Below are 20,486 nucleotides of genomic sequence, written 5' to 3' on the forward strand. Positions count from 1 at the left end.
GTATGTTCTTGTGTTATAGATCCTGGTGGGTCCTCTGTTTGAATCTGTTATTTCTTCTTGTCTATGTGCAGAGTTTTCCTGCTTATCTCCCATCAGAAAGGAGGAAAATTTAGGCTTTTATATTTAGCTCTGCTTTCACTCACTATTTCAAGATAATGATCCTTTAGATACATTCCAGTGCCTTCCAATGCAGTGCTAATATTGTACTTTAGAAAATTAACCTATTAGTAATCTTTCCTTGATGTCATGGTTTTATAGGCCTTTTCTTTACACCTTTGGTGTCAGAAAGATTCTTTCTGTATACTAAGAAGTTCAGACCTTTTGAAAAATCATAAACTCTTGGTCTCCACTGCTGGTTTTACCCTTGCAGTGGTAATCTAAATTTATCATTGGCTGTGTCCAGAGCTGTTATGAAGCTGCAAAAGGGATGACTTGGTGCTAAGAAATGTTTCTGTGTGGGATGTTCCTAGAGCTCCCTTCATATTTTCACTGCAGCAATTACGGTGTTTTTAGGATCAAAAGAGAGTGGTGCTACAATAATTTTTTCAAAGTCCCAAAGATATGTTGCAAAAATTCCTCTAAACATTGTTTTTCAAAAGGAAATCTGCACCTGAGAAAGTGGCCCAGAGGAGAATGAGAACCACCAGGTGTGTAGAAAACAATTCCTGCAGGAAAAGGTTTTGGGGACCGTGCCATTAGAGATGTGCTGCTTCAGAAGAAAGGGAATAAACCCCATGTTTCGTGGGAGAAAAGGGTTTCAGATGACACCTGAGGAGTCCTGCTTGAGAGAGGTTTTAAGGACAAGTTCACCTGGGATCTCTTAGTCTTTAGCTAATGCTGCTGTGACACAAGGGAATGAGCCAGGAGAGGAGCCCTGCAGCAGGCATGGATCTGAGCTGCTGTCCCAGCCAAGACCTCTGCATGGTTGTACACACTGCACCTGGTGAGCTTGCTGGGCTGGGGCACAGGGTAAGATGCAAACCTAATTAGGAAGAGTTTGGCAATCTGGTTGTTACCATTATTCTTAGAAGTTCAGGTCACAACATACAGATGATGAGAAAGTGGATTCAGGAGCTTTCTTCTCCTGTTCCCCAGGGTGCTGCCCATTCATGACTGGGTTAAACAGAATAAAGCCTTCTGAAATGGCTGTTGATACTTGTTGTTAAGCCAGAGTATTTTATCTGTACAACTAAATCATAGTCCCAGAGATGGTTACTCTGGAGCAACTGAGGAAACAGGAATGAGTAGTCAGGTGTCAGGGGCAGTAGGAGGCTCTGAGTGATGTTTTCTGAGCCCTCCCAGCAGTCTGCAGCATGGTGTTGATTACCACTGGGGGTGTTAAGCCAGTCTGTTTGGCACTATGGGAGTCCTGGCAAGCAGCTGTTGCTCAGTTGTTTAATGAGAAACTGCTACATCTCCCCAAAAATGGATCAAGTTCTCCTCTGCCTTTTCAGGCATCCTGTCATATGATTTTCTTCTAACACAATCTCTCTGCATATATTCAACACAGCATAAATTATGGTTCTATCCAACCCAAGCAATGTCAGGTAGACAGCTCTCTAAAGATAATTTGGATTAATTTTGCTTTCATGGTTTGATGAAGATGAGTCAGTATTTGACAAAACTAGAGAGGAAATTCTGTAGTGACACGATAAAATGTTTCACACTCTGTTGGTCTCGTTAGGTTTAAAGTCTTTAAGAGTCTTTTAAGCCTCAGAGGGCAGGTGTAGTAACAAACTACCAACTTTTCAAATAAACTGCAAAGTTCCATGATCTCACTGCTGGTGCTGCAGAACAGCTCTGTGACAGCACTGCATCCCGACACAGAGCTGCCTTTTAGGCTTTGTGGGCAGCAGGTTTTACCCTGCACACCCTCCAGTCCTGCTCATCAGTAACCAATTGTTAGCTGTTGGTCTCTGCCCTGCTCCCTCCTCCTGCCTCACCACCTCTGGAGCCAGGCTGGAGAGGAACCAGGATTTAAGCTCAGGAGGAGGTTTTCTTGCCAATGAACTCTTTTTTCCCTCCCCCCAAGTTTGCGCATTCAGCGAGGGAAGTATAAAAATGCTTTTCTTAGCCCAAAATTAGGCTTTTAAACTGAGTCTTTACACTTGTTAAGAGCACGTGAAATTTTGGGATACAGTAACTCTTACTGCAGCTTCTTCATACAGCTCAATTATGTAAATGCACAAGAGTAACAAAGGTTTTGACAGTGGTAGGAGTAAAACACACAAGTTTTAAGCTCTTTATGGATTTGTTTTGTGGAAAGGCTGATAACTGCACAGCTGTTCTCTGAGTTCTGGACCCCTGTCTTAGCAGAAAGCTTTGTTACCTTTCTGTGAGCAAGATAAGGATTCCTTTCCTGATACCATCTAAATGGCATTTTCTGAATTGCTGGTCATTCTGTACCTTTACTACATTTACTATGCTGTTTATTGCTGGGCCAGTGGTGCTGTTGGGGACAATGCAAACTTTGGGAATCCTTTCACAGCTCTGTTTGCTGAGACAGAAATTGCCAGAGTGTCCCCAGTGTTCCCTTTGCTGCTCTCTGCCCTTTGCTTTCTCTCCCCAAGTTCTTTCTCTCAGTCACTCCAACTTTTCATCACTGCTCCCCATCCCTCAGTCCCTCTCTTCAGTCTTCTGACCTCATTCCACCTGGCTTGTGTTGAAGCCTGGGCTGTCTCTTGTTTGCCCAATGTCATTTTCAGAAGCTTTCCATCTAGAAATCAGATCCTTGAGCTTTTCTTCTTTCAGTTTTGGTGGCTCAGCTGAATGGCCCTTTTATGAGGAATAAAGATTAGGACTAAGGCAATTTTTGTTACCTTCAGTCTGTTTTGTCCCTGTGACTGGCAATAAGTTTTTCTTCCTTTGCAGGTTAAAAACTGCCTTGCCTTTACTAATCATTAAACAAAATAGAATCCATCATAAAGATTGGTATCTCTCATTTTACAGGTCAGCTCAAGGGACGAGCTTCAAGTGTTTGAGATTCTCCCTGCTGAGCTGGCATTCCCAGAGCTCCAGCTACTTTACTGCGTGTAGAGAGGCTCAGAGCTTTTGTCCACTGAGGAAATGAACAGATAAAAATAATCATTTTTACCTCTACCCTCTTGTGGCACATTGGCCATTGTTAGCATGCCCATAAAAGTGGAACCTCTGCTCTGTTGCTTTGACAAAAGCTGCAAGAAGAATTTCCTGTGAGTGGTTTCCCAGCTGCAGCCACATCTCTGTGTGGAGCAGTCACTTCTTTCAGCTCCAGTGTCTGAGCATCACCTCAGCTCCAGCAGCTCAGTCCTGGAGGGGCCTGTCTGGCCCAGAGGAACAGACTGACTGGGGAGGTAGAGCTGGTGGGACTGGTGGGGGAACTGGAGTCTTAGTAGTAGTGAGGAGTTGGCCTGCATTTCAGTTCATGATGTTTACAGATGTTGTAAAGGAGGCAAAATAAAATTTCTGTTCTGATGATTTATGTTTTAGGCAGAACAGCAGCAACAAAGTTCAAGTGGCTTTAATGCTTAAAAAAAAAAAAAAAAAAAAAAAAGTAAAACAACTGAACCTGGTATTCTCATTAGGATCCCACAATGCCCTTACAAACTTCTGAGATCTTCTGGCATATACTGTGCTTTTTTGTGAAGTGGTTGGACATGGATCCAAAGACCCCTGTAGTTGAAATAATTTAGGACAGTGCTAATGTGAGTTTGGATGAAGTCAAACTTGCAAAGCTTTCACAGCTTGGCTGGTTCAGAGCATTATACCAAACTGAGTTACAGCTGGCTGCTAGCCTGGGCTTGGACAAGAGATTTTTTCCTGCTCCATAGGGTGGGATGTTCTTAAGGCTGAGGAATTTAGGTTGCAGTGCTGTTTAACTAGATTATAGAGCTGTCACCCAGAATAGAGTCCACTGTCACTCTTCCATAGGTGGTTTGGTCAAAATCCAGCAGATGCAGTTCTTTAGTACAGAATAAAAAAGTTAGTGATAGTTTATTTTTAAAAAAGTAAAAATCTTTTATAGTTTTTTTCCCTCATCCTAGAATTTCAGGTTGGAAGGGACCTCAAGGACCATCTTGTCCAACCCTTCTAATATTGTTTATCTGAGATGCCTCAGCACCCCCTTGAGCTGAGACTTCAAACTTTCCAAAGTGGGGGGATCCACCACTTCCCCTGGGAGACCATTCCCATGTGTGACTGTCTTCATGGGGAACATTTTTCCTCTTGTATTTAGTCAGGATTTGTGCCCCTTGCCCCTTGTCTTGTCCCTGTGCTTCTCCATCTGCTTTGTAGCCCTCCCTCAAGGACTGGGACATGGTAATAAGGTCTGCCCCGAGCTTTCCCTTCTCAAGGCTGAACAAACCAGGGTTTTGATCATAAAAAGTACATATGGTAGAGACTCCTCAATAAGCTGAAATGCATTTAATGTGCTCCTTCCAGTGAAAACCCCCTAAAAGTCAGGAATTTGGTGTTCTTGCAGGATGTGCCTGGTGCGCATGAAGCAGGAGGGTCGCACGGGGAAGTACATGTGTCGCTACATCGTGCACTGCATGTGGGAGGATGTTGAGCAGCGTGGCAAGGTGATGGGAGTAAGTCATCTTTGGTGGTGATAATCCACGTATTTCAATGCTTTTCCAACTTTGCATACCCAAGAAAAATGCCTAAGAATCAACCTGCAGCTATTTGTTTCTCCCTGATGAGCTTAACCTGGTCTGTGTTGTCCTCTTTCCTGCCCGCTCCCTCCTGTTGGATTCTGAAACTGTGCCATGGCCTGGGTGAAGATACTGATTTGTCTGAAAGTAATTAATTTTCCACGTGGTTTGCCAGTGGGATTGCAGAAACAGATGGTGCTGTAGCAGAATGGGCATTTGTGGATAGGAATAAGCAGCTGAGGTAGGGAGAAACATGACTGGTGCCAAAAGTGTAATACACCTTAAGTAATGCCAGCAAAGCTTTTGAGTTTTCTCTAGATGGTGAATGAAAGGAAAGTTAAGGAACAATTTTTTTTATGTTAAGTTTCTGTAGATTATTATTATAACTAGTCATTAGTTTCTTTTCATGCTGGGTTCTTAGTATGCCTAATCTTTAACACAAAAGAAGCATTGTAAGGAGAGGGAAGTTCTAAGGATCTGTTGCTTTGTGTGAGTTTGAAGGAAGAACAGGGATGACTCTTTTTGACTTGTTTGGAAGAAGGTTTTGCCAGTTAGTTGTAATGGTGATTTCTGGCCTTAATGTCTGTGTTTCACCAGCCTTGTGCTGGTGATAGTCTTCAGAGGAGGCTGTGCAGAAGCAGTACAAGTAGGACCCTGTATCCTGGTGGTGATGGGAGAACTGGTACAGTTGAGGATGCACTTCTGCAATGACAGTTCAGGGCACTTCTAGTGGGAGAATAGAGCTAGGAGAAATCTCTGTGGGGGGGAGAAAGAAAAGAATTGTTCAGTGGTTGAATAGAGGTTTGTGATTAGAATAAATTCGACTGGTAGAGGAGTAGCAGTTTTGATATCTCAATAATGGCTTATCAACAAGTCTTACTTTTCAGCCAGGTAACCAAGAGGAGAGGCTGCTCGGGTGTTCCTGTCAGTGACAAACAGGGGAATCAATCAGTGAGTTGTGATTTGGTATCTGAGCATATTCATAAAGTCAGTTTTATGTTGTTTGTGGTTTTACAAAGCATTGACTCTGGTGTAACTTCAGTGATTCCATCAGTAGTGGGTTTTTTTCTGAGTTGTAAATTTGTAGCTTTACTTTGTTAGAGCTTGCTTTTAAAGACAGATCATCCTCTTAATCTTCTTTTGAGTTAAATCTATATTCAAGTATCTTCAAATTTCTCACTGTATTAATGGGCTTACAGAAATTCCAATGTGGGAATCTCCACTTTCCTGCTCAGATGCTATCAGGCAGCACGGGTGAATCTTGATAAATTAGATGATAGTACCAGAGAAAAAGATTGAATGACATACTTTAGGCATTTTTGTCCTTAATTTTGGCCCTAATATTGTGTCATATGAACTAACCTCACATGCCATCTTGGAGTTTTCCTTGCAGGATTTGAAGCAGCAGCAAGCAGCAGAGAAGCAAAGCTATCTGTTTGCTACCCTTACAGTTGTGCAGAACTCAAAAGTGAAGTTTGGTATAAGTTAGACTTGGATCAAGATTTTTTTCCAGTAAACTTCAAGGGAAAAAAAAAGATAGCACTTATTGTCAGTTCTTTGTAAAAGGAAGCAGAGTTTCCATTTCTGAGAAGTAATCTATTCCATTGCTTCTCAAGATTCCTCAGAGTGTAAAAAAAAAATAATCCACCAGTGTCCTTACGTTTTCATCCACTCTGGAGCCTCAAATGTTAATACATGAATATTGTAACAGTAAGGGTGCTGTGTGATGCAACTGTAAGGAGATCATAAGTTGTCTGAATGCCATTCATTCTCTGCCTTGGCAGGGTAGGCAGCTTTTCAGTTATCCTTGAATTTAAATTTCACAGTGTTTGTTTGTAGGAATGATCGTGCAATCTAATAATGAGCATGCTTAGTCTGCAATAATATGATTCCTATAATATACTTTGGACTGTAACCTAGTGTTAACAGAGCTTTTATGTGGCAATAGCTGATGCTTAAACCAAGTATGTACACATTTAAAGGCTTGATCTCAAACAGTTACATCTGTGTGTATATTTAATATAGTTTAGCTGCACAGAGGCCCATTGATTTTAATGAGGCTTCTTGTGAGAGAATGTGAACTTGAGGTAACAGCCAAGTAGAGCAGGCATAAGGGTGTGTGAGAAGTCATCGTGAACTTTCCTGGATTGTAAATTTGAGAATTAGGACTGTTCTCCCCAGAGTGTTTGTGAAGGCATCAGACTTTTGTAAACTTCTAGTAATATTTTTTTTCTTCCGTCTTATTATTCCTAATTTTTCAGTCATTATTTTGTAAAGATGAATGAAACTGTTTAGTCTTTTCTGGTAGTATTTGTTGTATTTTTGTTGAAAATAATTTATGCATTGATGTTTGAAGAGGCTGATTCTTCTTGCTCCTTATCACTACTTTATTTTCCTTCCTTGGTGCAGGTTATTCTAGCTCATTATCCCACTTCACCCATGCCCCTGCATGACAGTTCTGTTTCTCCCATGCTTGTTCACTCTTCACTTTTCTTTTCTTCCCCTTCTCACAGATGTACCCTGATTGAGCTGTCTCTCACACCTCAATTGCAAGGAATATTAAATGATATTTATAGGTGGGAGATTCCACTTATGTGTTTATCCCTACTGGTTATCTACTTGATGTGTTTATCCCCAATGGTTAATTTGAAATGAAGCTGAGTTAATGACAAAAGGTTTGTGAACTGATTGAGGAATATGTGTAGCAGTTCTTTATTTTCAAGTAGTTTAGTCCTGCAGTTTATATTCTACCTCCAAAAGAAGGTGGTTAAAGATATCCAGAATCCTAGATACAAAGATGATGACATTAATGTTTCTCTGTTGGTGCTTTCAGAGTCAATGTCTGTGCCTTTTCCAGAAGCAAGTTAAATGAAAAGAAAATTGCTGAATACTTTTAAGGCTCAAAGTTATCATCTGCATAGCTCCTAGAAGGTTAGGAAATTCTATGCCCTGCTTTTTCTCTCATGCAGAGTATCAAAGGTCACTATTTAGCTCCAGTGGGTACATTTCTGGATGGTGGTAGAAGTGACAGAGCACCTGTAGGAAATTGCCAGTTGGATGCAGTTACTTTAACTTGTTGACAGACAAAGCTACAGTTCTTCACCTCCTTTCCATATCTAGCAACAATTCCAATGGCTGATGCAGAAAATGGATGCTATATTCCTGAACTGATATTGATTAAAATATGCCATCTGCTCTTAAATATACAAGTTCATTGGAGCTGAAAGTGATAGAATGTAAGGCATTTTAACTACTAATTTACATCAGCTCCAACTCCAAGTGGAGTTTGTATTATTTCAAAACCTGGTTGTTAAAATTGCTGAGATCTAAATCTCAGCTACAAAGTTTTGGGACCTGTTAGCCTGAGCTCCTTCAGCACTCCTGAATGTCGGCAAGAGTCAGAAACCAAAACTTGACACAGCTGTAAAAACACAGGGAGAGCCTGTGGCCTCAGCAAATTCTACTGGTGCAGGCATATTTCAGAAATAAATTTTACTCTGCTGTCCCTAGTACTAATGAAGTCAGTTTCTTTTGGTAGGTTTGCAGCCAGGTGTGTCCAGTTCTGTGGCTAACCAGTGCTCTTTACTTAATTTTTCCACTAGTGACATTTCTATCAAAGTTTAAAAACAAACAGAAAAATTGGCTTGATGCAATGGCTCAAAGTGTTAATAGTAACATTAGGCTGGGTAAAAGACTTCCTTTGGATCCTGCTCTGCCAGAGATCTCCACCTTGTGGCTTCCAGTGAACAGATTTATATTTGGCAAGCTGGCAGCTGCCTAATCAGAGTGTTAGGGGAATTCAGTCAGGACTGGGAATTGCTGCTACTTGTCTTCCTAACAGAGTTCTGTAGAAACCTGAATGTTATCCTTGCTGACCTGGGCATTGTGCTTCAGTCACTGGGTGTCTATAAAAGTGGTTGTTACAGGTTAAGTGAGTTTTCATCCCCTTAAATACAGCTGCAGAGCTGGCTGGAAGGACTTGGGGATGCTGGAGTTCCCTGGAATGGGATTTCAGCTGATAGTTAGGCAATAAGTACAAACTTTATAAAATAAAAATTAAAAAAATCCCACCTCAAAATACCCCACCAAGTTACAAAAAACAAATACCAAAAAAATCCAACACCCCTTCACTGTTCTCTCCTGCAAGAGCCCCATATTAATACTTCTGGGTGCAAACTGCATCCTTAGGAAGATCCACCAGCTTTATTCCAGTGCCTGTACATTGTTGTGTGCTCATTTTAACTGTGTCTGTCCTGTGTGTTGTGGTGGCATTCTGCTTCTGACATGAGGAAGCTCTTTTTCAATGCAAAATAACAGTTAATTTTATAACCATACATGTTCTGAAAGCTGCAAGAGAGTTAGGAATAGAGGGGCTGGCAGACTGGTTTAATTTCTCTTAAGCTCACTTTCCTGTTTTCCCAGCAGACCACTTAGACCCCTGCCCCTTTTTTTCCCAGGAACACATCTAGGTGTCTTTTGAGTTTCCCTATTAGCTCTGCTGCAGGTGGCACAATGCAGCCTTTGTTACACTTTCAGCTAAAGCTGTTTATATACAGGGACCCATGGTTTGCTCCCAGGTACATTTGTGCACATCTGAAGCAAAACCATCAGGATCAATAACAGGGTTCATGTAACTGAGAGCAGAATTTAGCTCTGTGAACTTGAACACCTTTTTCTTATCACAATTAGAAATTTTCAGGTGGCTAAAAATACCATTTTACCCTAGAGCAGCTGCACAACTTCCTAAACTCTTGATACAATTCAGCTTAAATGTGGAGAACATAAAGTCTGACAGGTCTAACTACAGACCCAGAAGTCATGGTCAGAGTGAGACAAGTAAGACTCTAGAATGGTTTTAGAAGATGAGAGGACAGGGCTTAAAATTGAGAGAATTTTAAAGAACAACTTGGTCTTTGTGTCAACTGAACACTTGCAAAATCTGGTGGGAAATCATGAAGTCAATTTGGGGTGCACAGGACAGGAACAACACTGTCCTGGGAGAGCAGGGGCAGAAGGAAGGTGGATGCAGTGTTCTGGCAGGGCAGTCTGTCTCGTGGTATTTTTCTTGTAGTTGTTCTGGTATCAGCACCCTTGGAACTAACACACTTGCTCTCTGAAACAGAGGCATGTTTGGGGCATGCCTGGTGTTGAAATCAGGCATGATACATCAGGTATAATACATGCTTGGGTTCTTTTCAACTGGCCTGCTCCAGTTTGCTGCAGAGTCTGGCAGAAAAAAATCAATTTAAATTTCCCAGATGTGTTGGATCCTGTTACTGTAAGCCAGTGTCCTTGGTCTGTTTTGTGCTTCCCTCTGGTGTCTGCAAGAAGTACACTGGAAGCTGCCTTACAGCACCTTTTTTAGAAATACTTTCCTCATTATTCTCATGTTCTGCACCAGTGGGACTCAGACACCAAAATGGATTTCACCAGGCACTGCCTGGAGGTGTTAAGTGCTGCCCCGGGTGCCTCAAACTCTCCAGAACATTGCAGAGTTGCCAACATTCAGACGTTGAGCAATGAAATTACTCCTCACCACAACTGCCTAATTTTTATTTTGACAAAGGAGAGATGATGGTGGAAAGAGGAAAATGGTCCTTGCAGATCCTGCTGCAGTCCCTGGGCTCAGCAGACCGGGCAGCAGCTCTCCTGTCACCTGGCTCCTGCCAATGCTTTGTGGGTCACTCACAATCCACTTTGTGATTTGCCTGCAGTCAGTGCAGGATTAAGTAACGTGTTGTTCTGCTATGGATTTTGCACATTTACATCGTCAGCTTTCTGTCCTTTTGGAGTTTGCCCCAGAATTCCTCAGCTGAGATCAGCTGGGCTGCTTGGCTCAGCCCTGTGGCTCCTGGAAGCCAAGGTATCTCCTGTCGGGGCTGTAAATCTGTTTTAATGACTTGGAGCTGCTGCAGTGAAAACATGAGTGTGCTTTTAAGCTTCTTCATAAATACAGAAAAATACCAAGACCAGTGCCTCTTCTGAGAGTCAGAGTAATCAAACCATTGTGAGGTTCTGGGTTGTTCCCAACACATTTTGGTTGTATTGTTGATTGTGCTTTTTGCTGCTGGTTTCTTCTGCTTCCTCTTCAGAAAGGAACAACTTAACTTTTCCTTATGCTTTTGCTGCCTGTCTGTCACTGAAGATAACGACACAAGCATCAGTCAAGGTTGCAGTGAATGCTGCTCCTTCCCTTCTCCAGACACAGGTTCCTGGTGTGCCCCTGGCAGCCTGGGCAGCCCCCGTGGCACCTCCTGGCTCGGGGTGTCAGATGCTGCTGAGCAGCACAGGTTGGTTGCTCTCCTGTACACACCCAGCTCCTCCTGAATGCTTCCCAGTGACACTTCTGGCTGACCTGGGGAGTGGTTGAAGCATTGTACTTTGTACAAATTTTGTCACAGGGCACAGATGTCACAAGTGAGGTCTGTTGAGTGCTTGGGCTCTCTTAACTTTTATTTTGGGGAAAGCTTTAGTATTGTTGTGTAGTTTTACTGGCTACAGTGTTTGTTTCCAGGAGAGAAGGATGCACAGTGTACAAGAGAAATCCTTTTCTGCTTTCTCTCTGACAGGATCTTCATTAACCTGGTATCTGTACAACTGTGTTAATGAATCTTGTTCTCTCTCAGTCCTGCTATCCTGTCAGAAGAACATGGGCCTCTTCTCTGGGTTGCCTTCCTTACTTGATGCTTTTGATTTATCAGGTGCAGCATTGCTTGCTTTGCTGACAGTGTTGCTGTTTTCTGGGATGCCTAATTTTGGCATTTACTTGCAGTTCATAAACATTATTTCAGGTCTTAATTCATTGCACCCCTTCTGAATTTTTTCTTTCTTTTCCCTCCTTGTCCTTGATCATTTTTGTGTTACTCTGACACCTGATGGAGCTTGTATCCAATTCCTTTTTCAGGGTATGCAAGTGTTTTCACATTTCCCCTCTGTCAGTGTGTCACATACTTCTCCCTTCCTAACTTGTAGAGATAGCAGTTTATCTCTCCACCTTTTCTTATCCCTCTGGTTAGTTCTTTCTTTCCTTTCAGGACCCCTTTCTGTCTGGCAGGCTCACACCTCCACTGCTCTCCCTTCCCCTGGGTTTCTTGATGTTCAATTAATCTTTTCACAGCCAGCAGTGCCAGTTGTGCCTGCTCCCCCTCCCTGGAACGCTGCCACCCTGTCCTGGCTTTATTCACCAGTGCTCATCCAGCAGCCTCCTCTCAAAGCTCCACAGTGGAAGCTCAGGATCTGTCCTCTTGCCTGCTTGCTTCAGACCCACCCTTGCATGTTGAAGCATCTTCATGACTTTCCTTCCTTCAACTCCAGATCTTTCTTTTCTTCTTCCATTCCTGTATTTCTTTATCTGACTCTCGCTTTCCCATCCTCACTCCCAGCTGTCTATTTGCCATCATCAGCATTTTCTCCCATTAGCATCCTCCTGCCTCTTCTTTTTCTCTCTCTGCCTTAGATATCACTCGGATGTCTTCCAAAAAGGGCTGCAGGGATCATCTCTCTGCCTTGTTGCATTACACCTCTCCACTCTCTTGTCTCCACCAGTGTTTTTTTTTTCTTTTTGCTTCAGTAGTGTGTCCTGAGGGAGTGTGCTGGCAGTCTGCATCAGCCTCTCCTGCAGGCAGCTCTGTGCCCCTTTCATTGTCAAACTCCTTCAAAGCCCAGGCTCAAATCCTGCTGCACACCCAATGTCTTCATCTTCACCCTGCAGCCTGGCCAGGTGGGTGAGCTGCAAATGTTTTCCTGTTAGAACTCAGTTTATTTTGTTACTTCATTTGCTGACTTCTCTGGCCCAGTTTATCCTTTTATAAAACTGGCAGCTCTATGGAGCCCTTCTTTTTGACTACTCTTGGTAGCAGCTCCCCCAGAAACATTAAGTGGTCATGATCAGGAGTGGAAATGAAATACAGTCAGTAATTCCAACTTTCATGCTTGATGCTTCTTTGATATCTTTTACTACATTACTGTAAGCAATGGCATATGATACTTTTTAGGCAAACTGATGTGTTTTTCTTTTTTCCATTCTGATGTGGGAATCTCTGTGGATTCTTTCTTTTCCCTTGGCTGTCCTCAATTGTTGTGTCTTCCTCTTCTGTTTTTGGGCATACACAATACTGTAGCTCTATTAGTATTAACTAATTAATTATTGTTACACTTCTGTAAGAATTTGAATGTTGTTTTTATATTTGAAGGGCAGGAAATAATGCAGGACTCCAAAAGATTGGACCAAAATACCTGATGTATTTTAAGAGATCTCCATTTGTTGCTGGCAGAGCATCCATTCATTGTGCTGCAGCTCAAGGCACAGGACTGGCTGCCCTAACAAAGGGGATGTCCTGGTGGTGTGGGGATCCTGGAGGGATGATGGGGTCAGGTTTGGTGTTCATGAAACACTGAGCTGAATTGGTTTTCAGATGGCCTGGGCATGGAGCCCCTCACTCCAAAGACATTTGGTCTGTAACAGAAGTTTGTCAGGTCTGTGAATGATGAGGGATTTTAAGGGGTGTCCCCTGGACTGTGTGTTTGTCTCCTTTGTGCTCGAAGGGCCATTCCTTCTGTTTGTAGCTGCTATTTGAAGACTTCATTTTTTTAAAATTAAGGAAATGGCAGAGCCCTGGTAATTGATGAAATTCCAGGGCTGAAGCCCCAGAGGACAGGGCTACATACCAAGGAGCTGGAAAATAGTGTAGCTTGCTGAGAGTGTCCCAGATTTGCCCAGTTTGTTGTGTACTTGCAGGGAGGAAGATGGCCCTTGTGTAGGTTTATTCAGGAAACAGCACATAAGGAAATGTTTTGCTTCTAAAAATCCTTGCCCAGACTTTTAGGATCTTCTGGATGTTTATTTATTCACAGCAGCATCAAGTCTGAATGAAATACAGAAGTAAGATGGAAAACTCCCAGTATCTTACCATGCAGCTTTTTCATGGTTCACTTTCTTCCTTTGCCTTTTACTCGAGGGCAGAACTAAGGTAGAGAAATAATTTTTGTTCGCTTCTGAAAGGTTACAGTAATAAAGAAACTCTTGTTAACATCAGAGTATATGGCAGGCAGGAGTTTTCACAGTCTGGCATTGTTTATTTTACCAGCAATTTGGAACCTTCTGCACTCTTAAAATATTGGCAAGAAAATATTTAACTGTTAACTATTCTGTGGCATGCGTGTGTTTGAAGCCCTGGGGAGGAGGAGTGCTTGGGGAAATCGGGTTTTTCTCAGCTTATGATTGAAACCAGAAGGTGTAGAATATTGGTAGAAGGTGAAAGCAATGTGACTTCAAATTAGAATTTTATCCAAATGTGGAACTGATGGGAGAATGTCAAAGAGGTCACATATGAACAGGGCTGTGCTAGGAAATAGCCAGAGCCTGATGGAGCAGGCACAAATAAGTCTGCTGGGTGCTACAAAAAATGAATTTGAAAGTGAGATAATAAGAATATTTGCATGTGCCCTGGCCTCAGTCACTGGATAAAGGTTGTAGCAGTACCAGGCACTAGCATCAAGGATTAAGTTTGCTACTTGCTTACTAATTGTACAGTCTTGAGCAGTTCTCACTCCATTTTGAAATGAAATAAACTTCTTTTGTTTGTGGTGATTTTTTAGGAGAGGAGATGTGATTTGCTTTTTTGCAGATCAGGCAGGTAACTTGCTTTTCCTGTCCAACAGAAACTTGTTCTGGTCTCAAAGTCCTGGAGAAAAAAAAAATATTTTTTTTTTCCCTCCTTGGGGGAGGAAGATCTGTTTAGTATGAGCAGAAGCATTCTTGCTCTTATTTCTACAGAAAATGCAGCCTCTTCCCACGAGGTTACTACACACTATGGCAGAGGTAGCAGGGTTTTTTAGCATATTTCAGGTGAAATTCCTGTGATATCAGCCAAGTGACCTGATGACTGGTGGGATCCAGGCCCATCTATTGAGCTGTGGGTGTCTTGCTGCAGGTGGGGACAGGGAGGGATGCAGAGGAGAGACCCCCCCATAGCTGCATAGATCAGCAAACATGAACAGCACTGACCATGCTCAGGGGTCACTCTTCTAATGACAGATTACATGCAGTGTACTGTTCCTAGCAGTGACCAGAGGTATTTGGGGCAGGGTGTTAGAATATGACTTGTGTGGGGCTCTTCATATTCAGCATCCACTTACAGAAATCCTCAATGAGTGGCCAGTCCTTTTTTTACTCCTTTCCTGTTTTTGCTCTTGAATTCCCTATGGCAATGACTTCTGCCACTTAATTGTGTTGTATGAGAAAGTACTTTTGCTTTTAGAGTAATTTCATCAGCTTCTTTTCTCCATACTTTTAATGAGAAACAGGGAACAGTAATTCCTTGTTTACCTGCTTGATAACATTCATTATTTTCTCTCCACCATCTTCCTCCTCATTTCTTTCTGAATATAACTGGTGTTTCCCTGTATGTCTGATCACCTTGGTCTTCTCTGTGTTTTTTCTTTTAGCTTTGTTCTGTGATGAGAAGGTAATTAACACATGAAGCATTTTATATGTGAGCAAATTATGGATTTATGGAAAAGTTTTGTCTCGTGCTCTATATTCCTAAAATTAATTTGCCCATTCTTCACTATTGAGCTGTTGAAATGGAATTTTTAAGATTTCTCAACAAAATCTCTTTAATATCTATTTCTCAAATTGTGTGTGCACATATTATATAAATTTTGTTTCTTTTTTTAACACCTCCTCCTAGTAGCTTTATCAGCACTGAATATTACTGTTCATAATTATCCATGATTGTTGTTGTCACTTATTATACTATTTTCTACTAATCTGTACTTACCTGGTTCTGCTGAAATACTTTACAGAACAGATACCTCCCTTGATGGCTCTGCAGCCCTTTTAAATGTTTCCTAACACTTTTCATTGATCCCTTATGATCCCAGGGGATGTTGTTGCTCTTGACTTTTTTTAGGTTATCTTAAGTCTTCCTGTGGGCAGATGATATCCCATGAGAGGAGGCACCTCTTGGCACCCTGGGTGCTGTGAGAAGATGGAGCAATGTTTGTCCAGGCCACCAGGTGCCATCAGCAGAACCAAAAGGAGCAGTTGGTTCCCATGGGGAGCAGACCAGGGTCCTTCTTGCTGAAGCATCTTGTGGATGCACAAGGTTTACTGGAAAAGTTGCTTGACAGAGACATTTTGAAGGTTACTACATAAATAAATATCTAGGGTTGAGAATCATCCAGAGCAGGAACTGACAGGGAGAATACTTAGAGGAGCATGTGCCAGCTTGCAGTCTTTTTGCTTTTCTCAGTGTTTCTGCTACTGCTGAAGGGAAGGTGCCAGGTTAGATGGTCTGACCCAGTGCAGTGTTTCTTGTCTGTGACTTTCTGACAGTTCCTGAGCTTTGTCTCACTAAAGAGATCTCTGGAAGTCCTCCTGGTGAATTATCTACTCACCTTTACCACTGTCTTCTCCAAGTGCCTGTTTTAAGCTGGGTTGTGTAACTTACTTTCAGTACTTAAATGCTTGATTCTGGTGTGTTCAGGTCAGGTCATGATCAGTTTTAGGCTGTTAGCAGTAGTTTTTAAGAAGAGGCATTACAGGAAAAAAGCTCTGTGACTGCTCACCCTTACAGAGAGCCAGCAGAAGACTGAGAGCACCACGATTCTGTCCCCTCATCTTGCTCTCAGTCAGCTCTGCCAGCCACCTACTACAGAGAAAAAGCAATTTGGAATTAGCCCCCATATGTTTAATACAGTCAGGATTGTGCTGTGATGCACTTTGCATCTTTAATTCTTACCATGGCAGACTTCCCAAATTAATAGACTGCAAGATAGAAAAACTCCTCATTTTCTTGACACTGGACAGCTAGGGGCCACCATCTGTTTTTGCTGAAATATATAGATAATGTGTAGCTTGCTTTTCTTTGCCTGCTCGAAATAACCATCCCCTAAGGAGTGTTATTGCTGCTTATGGAATTGTTCTGAAGGTAGCAGAGCATGCAAAAAACTCCTTCCATTAATGTGTTTTTGTGGATTGAAGATTCTGGCAGGAGCTGGTTCTGATAGGATCTGACATTTAGTTTTTTTCTAGGTTAATACAATCTTGGAGTAGGTTGTCACTGAACACTGAGGAAGCCTTTAGAAGATATTTTATGTAGGTTATTACCTACTGACGGGTGTTACCAATTTTATTAGAAAATTAGGGAATTTATCAGAACAGTTCATATTTTAAAGTGCATGGGGTCTCACAGCTCACAAGTCAGTGAGCTGGGTTGCAGGCAAAGGAAGAGAGTAGTTAATAGAAGACTCCAAACATGAAGATTGGAAAAGTAATTTCTGCAGTATCTTTGTCATTTCACAACTATGTGAGATTGCCTGGAGAAACTGGCCTTTTCTGGCCCCCTTGCTACAAAATAATTTTATTCTGTTTTATTAAGTTAGTCATTTTGGTCCTAGCTACAGTCTCAGTCATTTTTCAACATAGTTGTGTTACTGGAGGAAATAAAAGGGCTGTATGCAGGCTTTCCCATTTAATGTCCTGCATTTATTAAAAGGGCAGCAGACACTTCAAAGGCCCATATCTAACTAGATGTGGGTATGTATTACCTATAACCAATGTAAACTGTATATGATAAGTCATTCTTTCCAAATGCATCTTGAGAGAAGGGATATAAAAAAACCCCTAAGTGTTTGAAGAAAGATGCTATTTTATTTTTTTTAATCATTAAAGATTTGTCCTCTGTCTCCTTCAGGAACTTCTGGAATGCTCCAGTAATCAAAAGTGCCAACAGAAGTCCCCAGAGCAGACTTGGTGATAACAGCACAGGTGTGCTCATACCTGCCCGACCTGTTTTGCACCAGATCAATCCATTTTTCTGGTATCAGCATAAACCACTGCTTTGCTGTTACAGCTCTGGCCACTCCAGGAGTGCTGGGGTGTGTAGTTTATCAGTGTAAACATTTCCTTAGCCTTAGTTTGGAGAGGTGACTGTGCTGACACATCTGCTGTACACAGGTACATGAGCAAACCCATTGTAGAGAAGAGGCTCTATTCTAGCAGGAATGGTAAAATGAGAATGAGGAGGTGGAAACTTAAGCCAGAAAATGCAAATATGAAATGAGATACACATGTTCAGCTGTGAGGGCAATCAGCTTTAGCCAAACACAACTTACTGAGTACAGAGGGAACTCGGGGAAATGTAATGGCCTGCGATATGCAGAGGGTCAGGTTCTGTGACCTAATCACTTCTGGCTGCAATTTCTTCATTAAAAAAAAAAAATCTAGTTCAACCATAACTTAAGACCTAAAGAGAGGAATTGCTGCATGAAACTCAATGAGTAGTGGCTGTGGCAGGTGCAGTTAGAAGTGTCCCTTCTGGCTTTGTAGTCTATGGATGGATTCATATGTTAAAGTAGCTGAAGGGTGCAACACAAGCTGGGAAGAGCTGCAGCAGAGAGAGGCTCTTATTAAAGGGCTTTCTAGTAGTCTGGCCCATGGACATCACAGCTGTGTCTGTGCCAGCACTTGGTGGGATCTGCCAGGAACACATTTGTTGAGTGCAAAAGCTGATGCTCCAGGCCCCACCTCCATGGGGATGATCCTTGCCTTGTGCTGGTCCCAGGCTGAGACCCTTGGCAGGGAGGGAGCCTTGGAGCCCCTTTGTTGGTTTGTGCACCCTGAGACCTCTGCAGGGAAAACCAAAGCATGGGAAGGGGGGTGAGGAGGAGATGGGTGACAAAAGAATGCTCTCCATCCAACAAGAGGCATTCATGTGGACTGATCCCATGGCAGCTTTCACTTCAAAACCTGTGCCCATACCTAAGGTGTTTTTGTATGTGTCAATAGAACAGTGTGCTTGCTTTCCTAGAGACTTTGTTAGAGGATGAAACCTAAACTCAGACTCTCTTGTAAATTGGTAGAGCAGTAACCATCACCAGGTGGCTGTGGAACAGGTACTGAAGCCCTTGAGGGTGAAGATGAGGTTTCTTACTGCAGGGTGATAATGACACTGCAGGAGGTGCCTGCTGTGGGGTCAGGGAGCCCTTCAATAAAAACTTGTGAGAGGGAGCAGGAAGATTTGTTAGCTGTACATTTCCTTTTTTTCAAGGTCTTGTAAATGTGAGAGAGGTACTAAAAATGTCTTCCTTTTTTTGAACTAAGATAGATCTGTGTGTCAGTTCAGGTGATGGTACATAAATATATTTTGGTCATTGCTCTGCAGGGGATTGTTCCAAAGAAGGCGAAGGGGCTAAGTCCTCAGAAGAGCTCCAGATGTTACTGGGTTTTTTCTTGTTATTACCAATTCCTCTCCTGGAATTGTGTAGCAGTTTTTCTTTTTAATAACAAATTGTGGAAGAGTCAGCAGAATCATGACCAGCCAGGTGATGAAACTTGTCAGTGGTAAGAACTTGTACAAACTTCAAACAAGGAAGCATTTCCAACAGATGCTGCTTTGGATTTACTGATTTTCTTTGGTTTGTAAAAAGAATTTGTTTCCCTGTGATGTTTGTACTTACCTGATGCAGGCTGTATTCTTCAGAAACTCCACTATTCCTTTAAATTTAACTTTATTGCCTAGGATACTGCTCCATCCCCAAAGTAATATTTTATATTTTAAACTGTTTGTCTTTTAAGATGTATTTATTGCCATGTTTGTTTAACTTGGTTATCTCCTTCATCAGTCTATTTCTTGCTAACTTAAAGCTGCTGCTCTTTGTTTTTAGTATGGAAAGCTGCTTCCCTAGGGATGTATAGTCCAGGACTTGTCTCTGTAATGGGACTGTTTGTTTTCTTTGCCCCTTGCAGTTGCCTGCTGTAACATTTGTAGTATGTGTTAAGTAATCCTTGAGGTAACATTTTTATTATGTCATAAAAAGTGCGTGGCAAATATATAATAACTCATGGAATTTGTTTGTTTAAAATGGAAGGATAATTTATTGAGTGTGTTACATGAGACCTGCTCCCCCTTATTAGACCTGTAGAAGTGCAGCTTATTTAGAAGTACCTTCTATTGAGAAAAACCACGATCTCTGACATGCATAGAAAGTTTGAGCATGGTTGGGTAGAAATGACATCATAGTTTATGTACTCAATAAAAATTTAATTAAGTCATTACAGAAGTTGCAGTCATCATTTAACCCTCTGATTTCTTATGTTTAGCTCTTTTTTTAAACGTTCAGTAATAACAGTCTCCAAATCTTATAGCCTATAAAATATCTGCATGAATTTTCATAGTTTATATTAATGGAAAAATATGAGTAACTGACATAAAAGGAATTTTCCTTGTGCTTGCTCTATGTGCATTTCTATAAAAATCAACAGACGAGGAAAGATAATGGTTTGGTGGGAGAATATTTGCTAGAGTGGCAAAACACTGGTTCTTATTTTGGTAGAAAAACTCTTGCATAAGTACCAAGGGTGCTGAGGAAGTGCCCAGGGCACGGGGTTCACACTGTCTGCAGTGTTAGGATTTTAGGGATGGGAGTTTTCCCAGCTCTTCCTTAGCCTTGCCCTGAGCAGTGCTTATTCCCTGGCAGAACTGAGGCCTCTGCTCTTGTCCTCTTGGCAGTTTCTGGTTTGCACAACCTGTCCCCAGGATGCAGTCTCATACATCAGTGCTGCCCTCGTGTGCAGGTATGAAGATGATGATTCTGGTCAGTTATACAGGTGTGCTATGCCAGAAAAGAAATGCTCAGGATCTCTTGGATCCCTCAAAGAAGCAGCTTCCCCAGTGGAAGTGCAGCTTAGCCCTCGGGACAGGAACTGTTTATTAAATCAGTTTGGTGACAGAATTAAAAAGGCAAAAGGAACAGAGAGATGGTGTGAGGGAGCTGCACAGGAGGTGTCCCAACCACTGCTCTGGACCCAGCATTTGATCTCGTTTGGTTTTGTCTTAAGCTCTCCTGGGG

General features: G+C 42.0%; 1 protein-coding gene across 1 annotated transcript in view; it reads left to right on the forward strand.

The window, feature by feature from the left end:
• Nucleotides 1-20,486, forward strand: part of UQCC1 (ubiquinol-cytochrome c reductase complex assembly factor 1) — a 46,411-nt gene that overhangs the window by 18,438 nt on the left and 7,487 nt on the right. The window contains exon 7 of the mRNA XM_071759866.1: nt 4,460-4,568. Within this exon, the coding sequence (XP_071615967.1) occupies nt 4,460-4,568 (109 nt within the window). The remainder of the gene's footprint in view (nt 1-4,459; nt 4,569-20,486) is intronic.

Source organism: Heliangelus exortis, chromosome 16 (genome assembly GCF_036169615.1).
Source record: "Heliangelus exortis chromosome 16, bHelExo1.hap1, whole genome shotgun sequence".
Lineage (NCBI taxonomy): Eukaryota > Metazoa > Chordata > Aves > Apodiformes > Trochilidae > Heliangelus > Heliangelus exortis.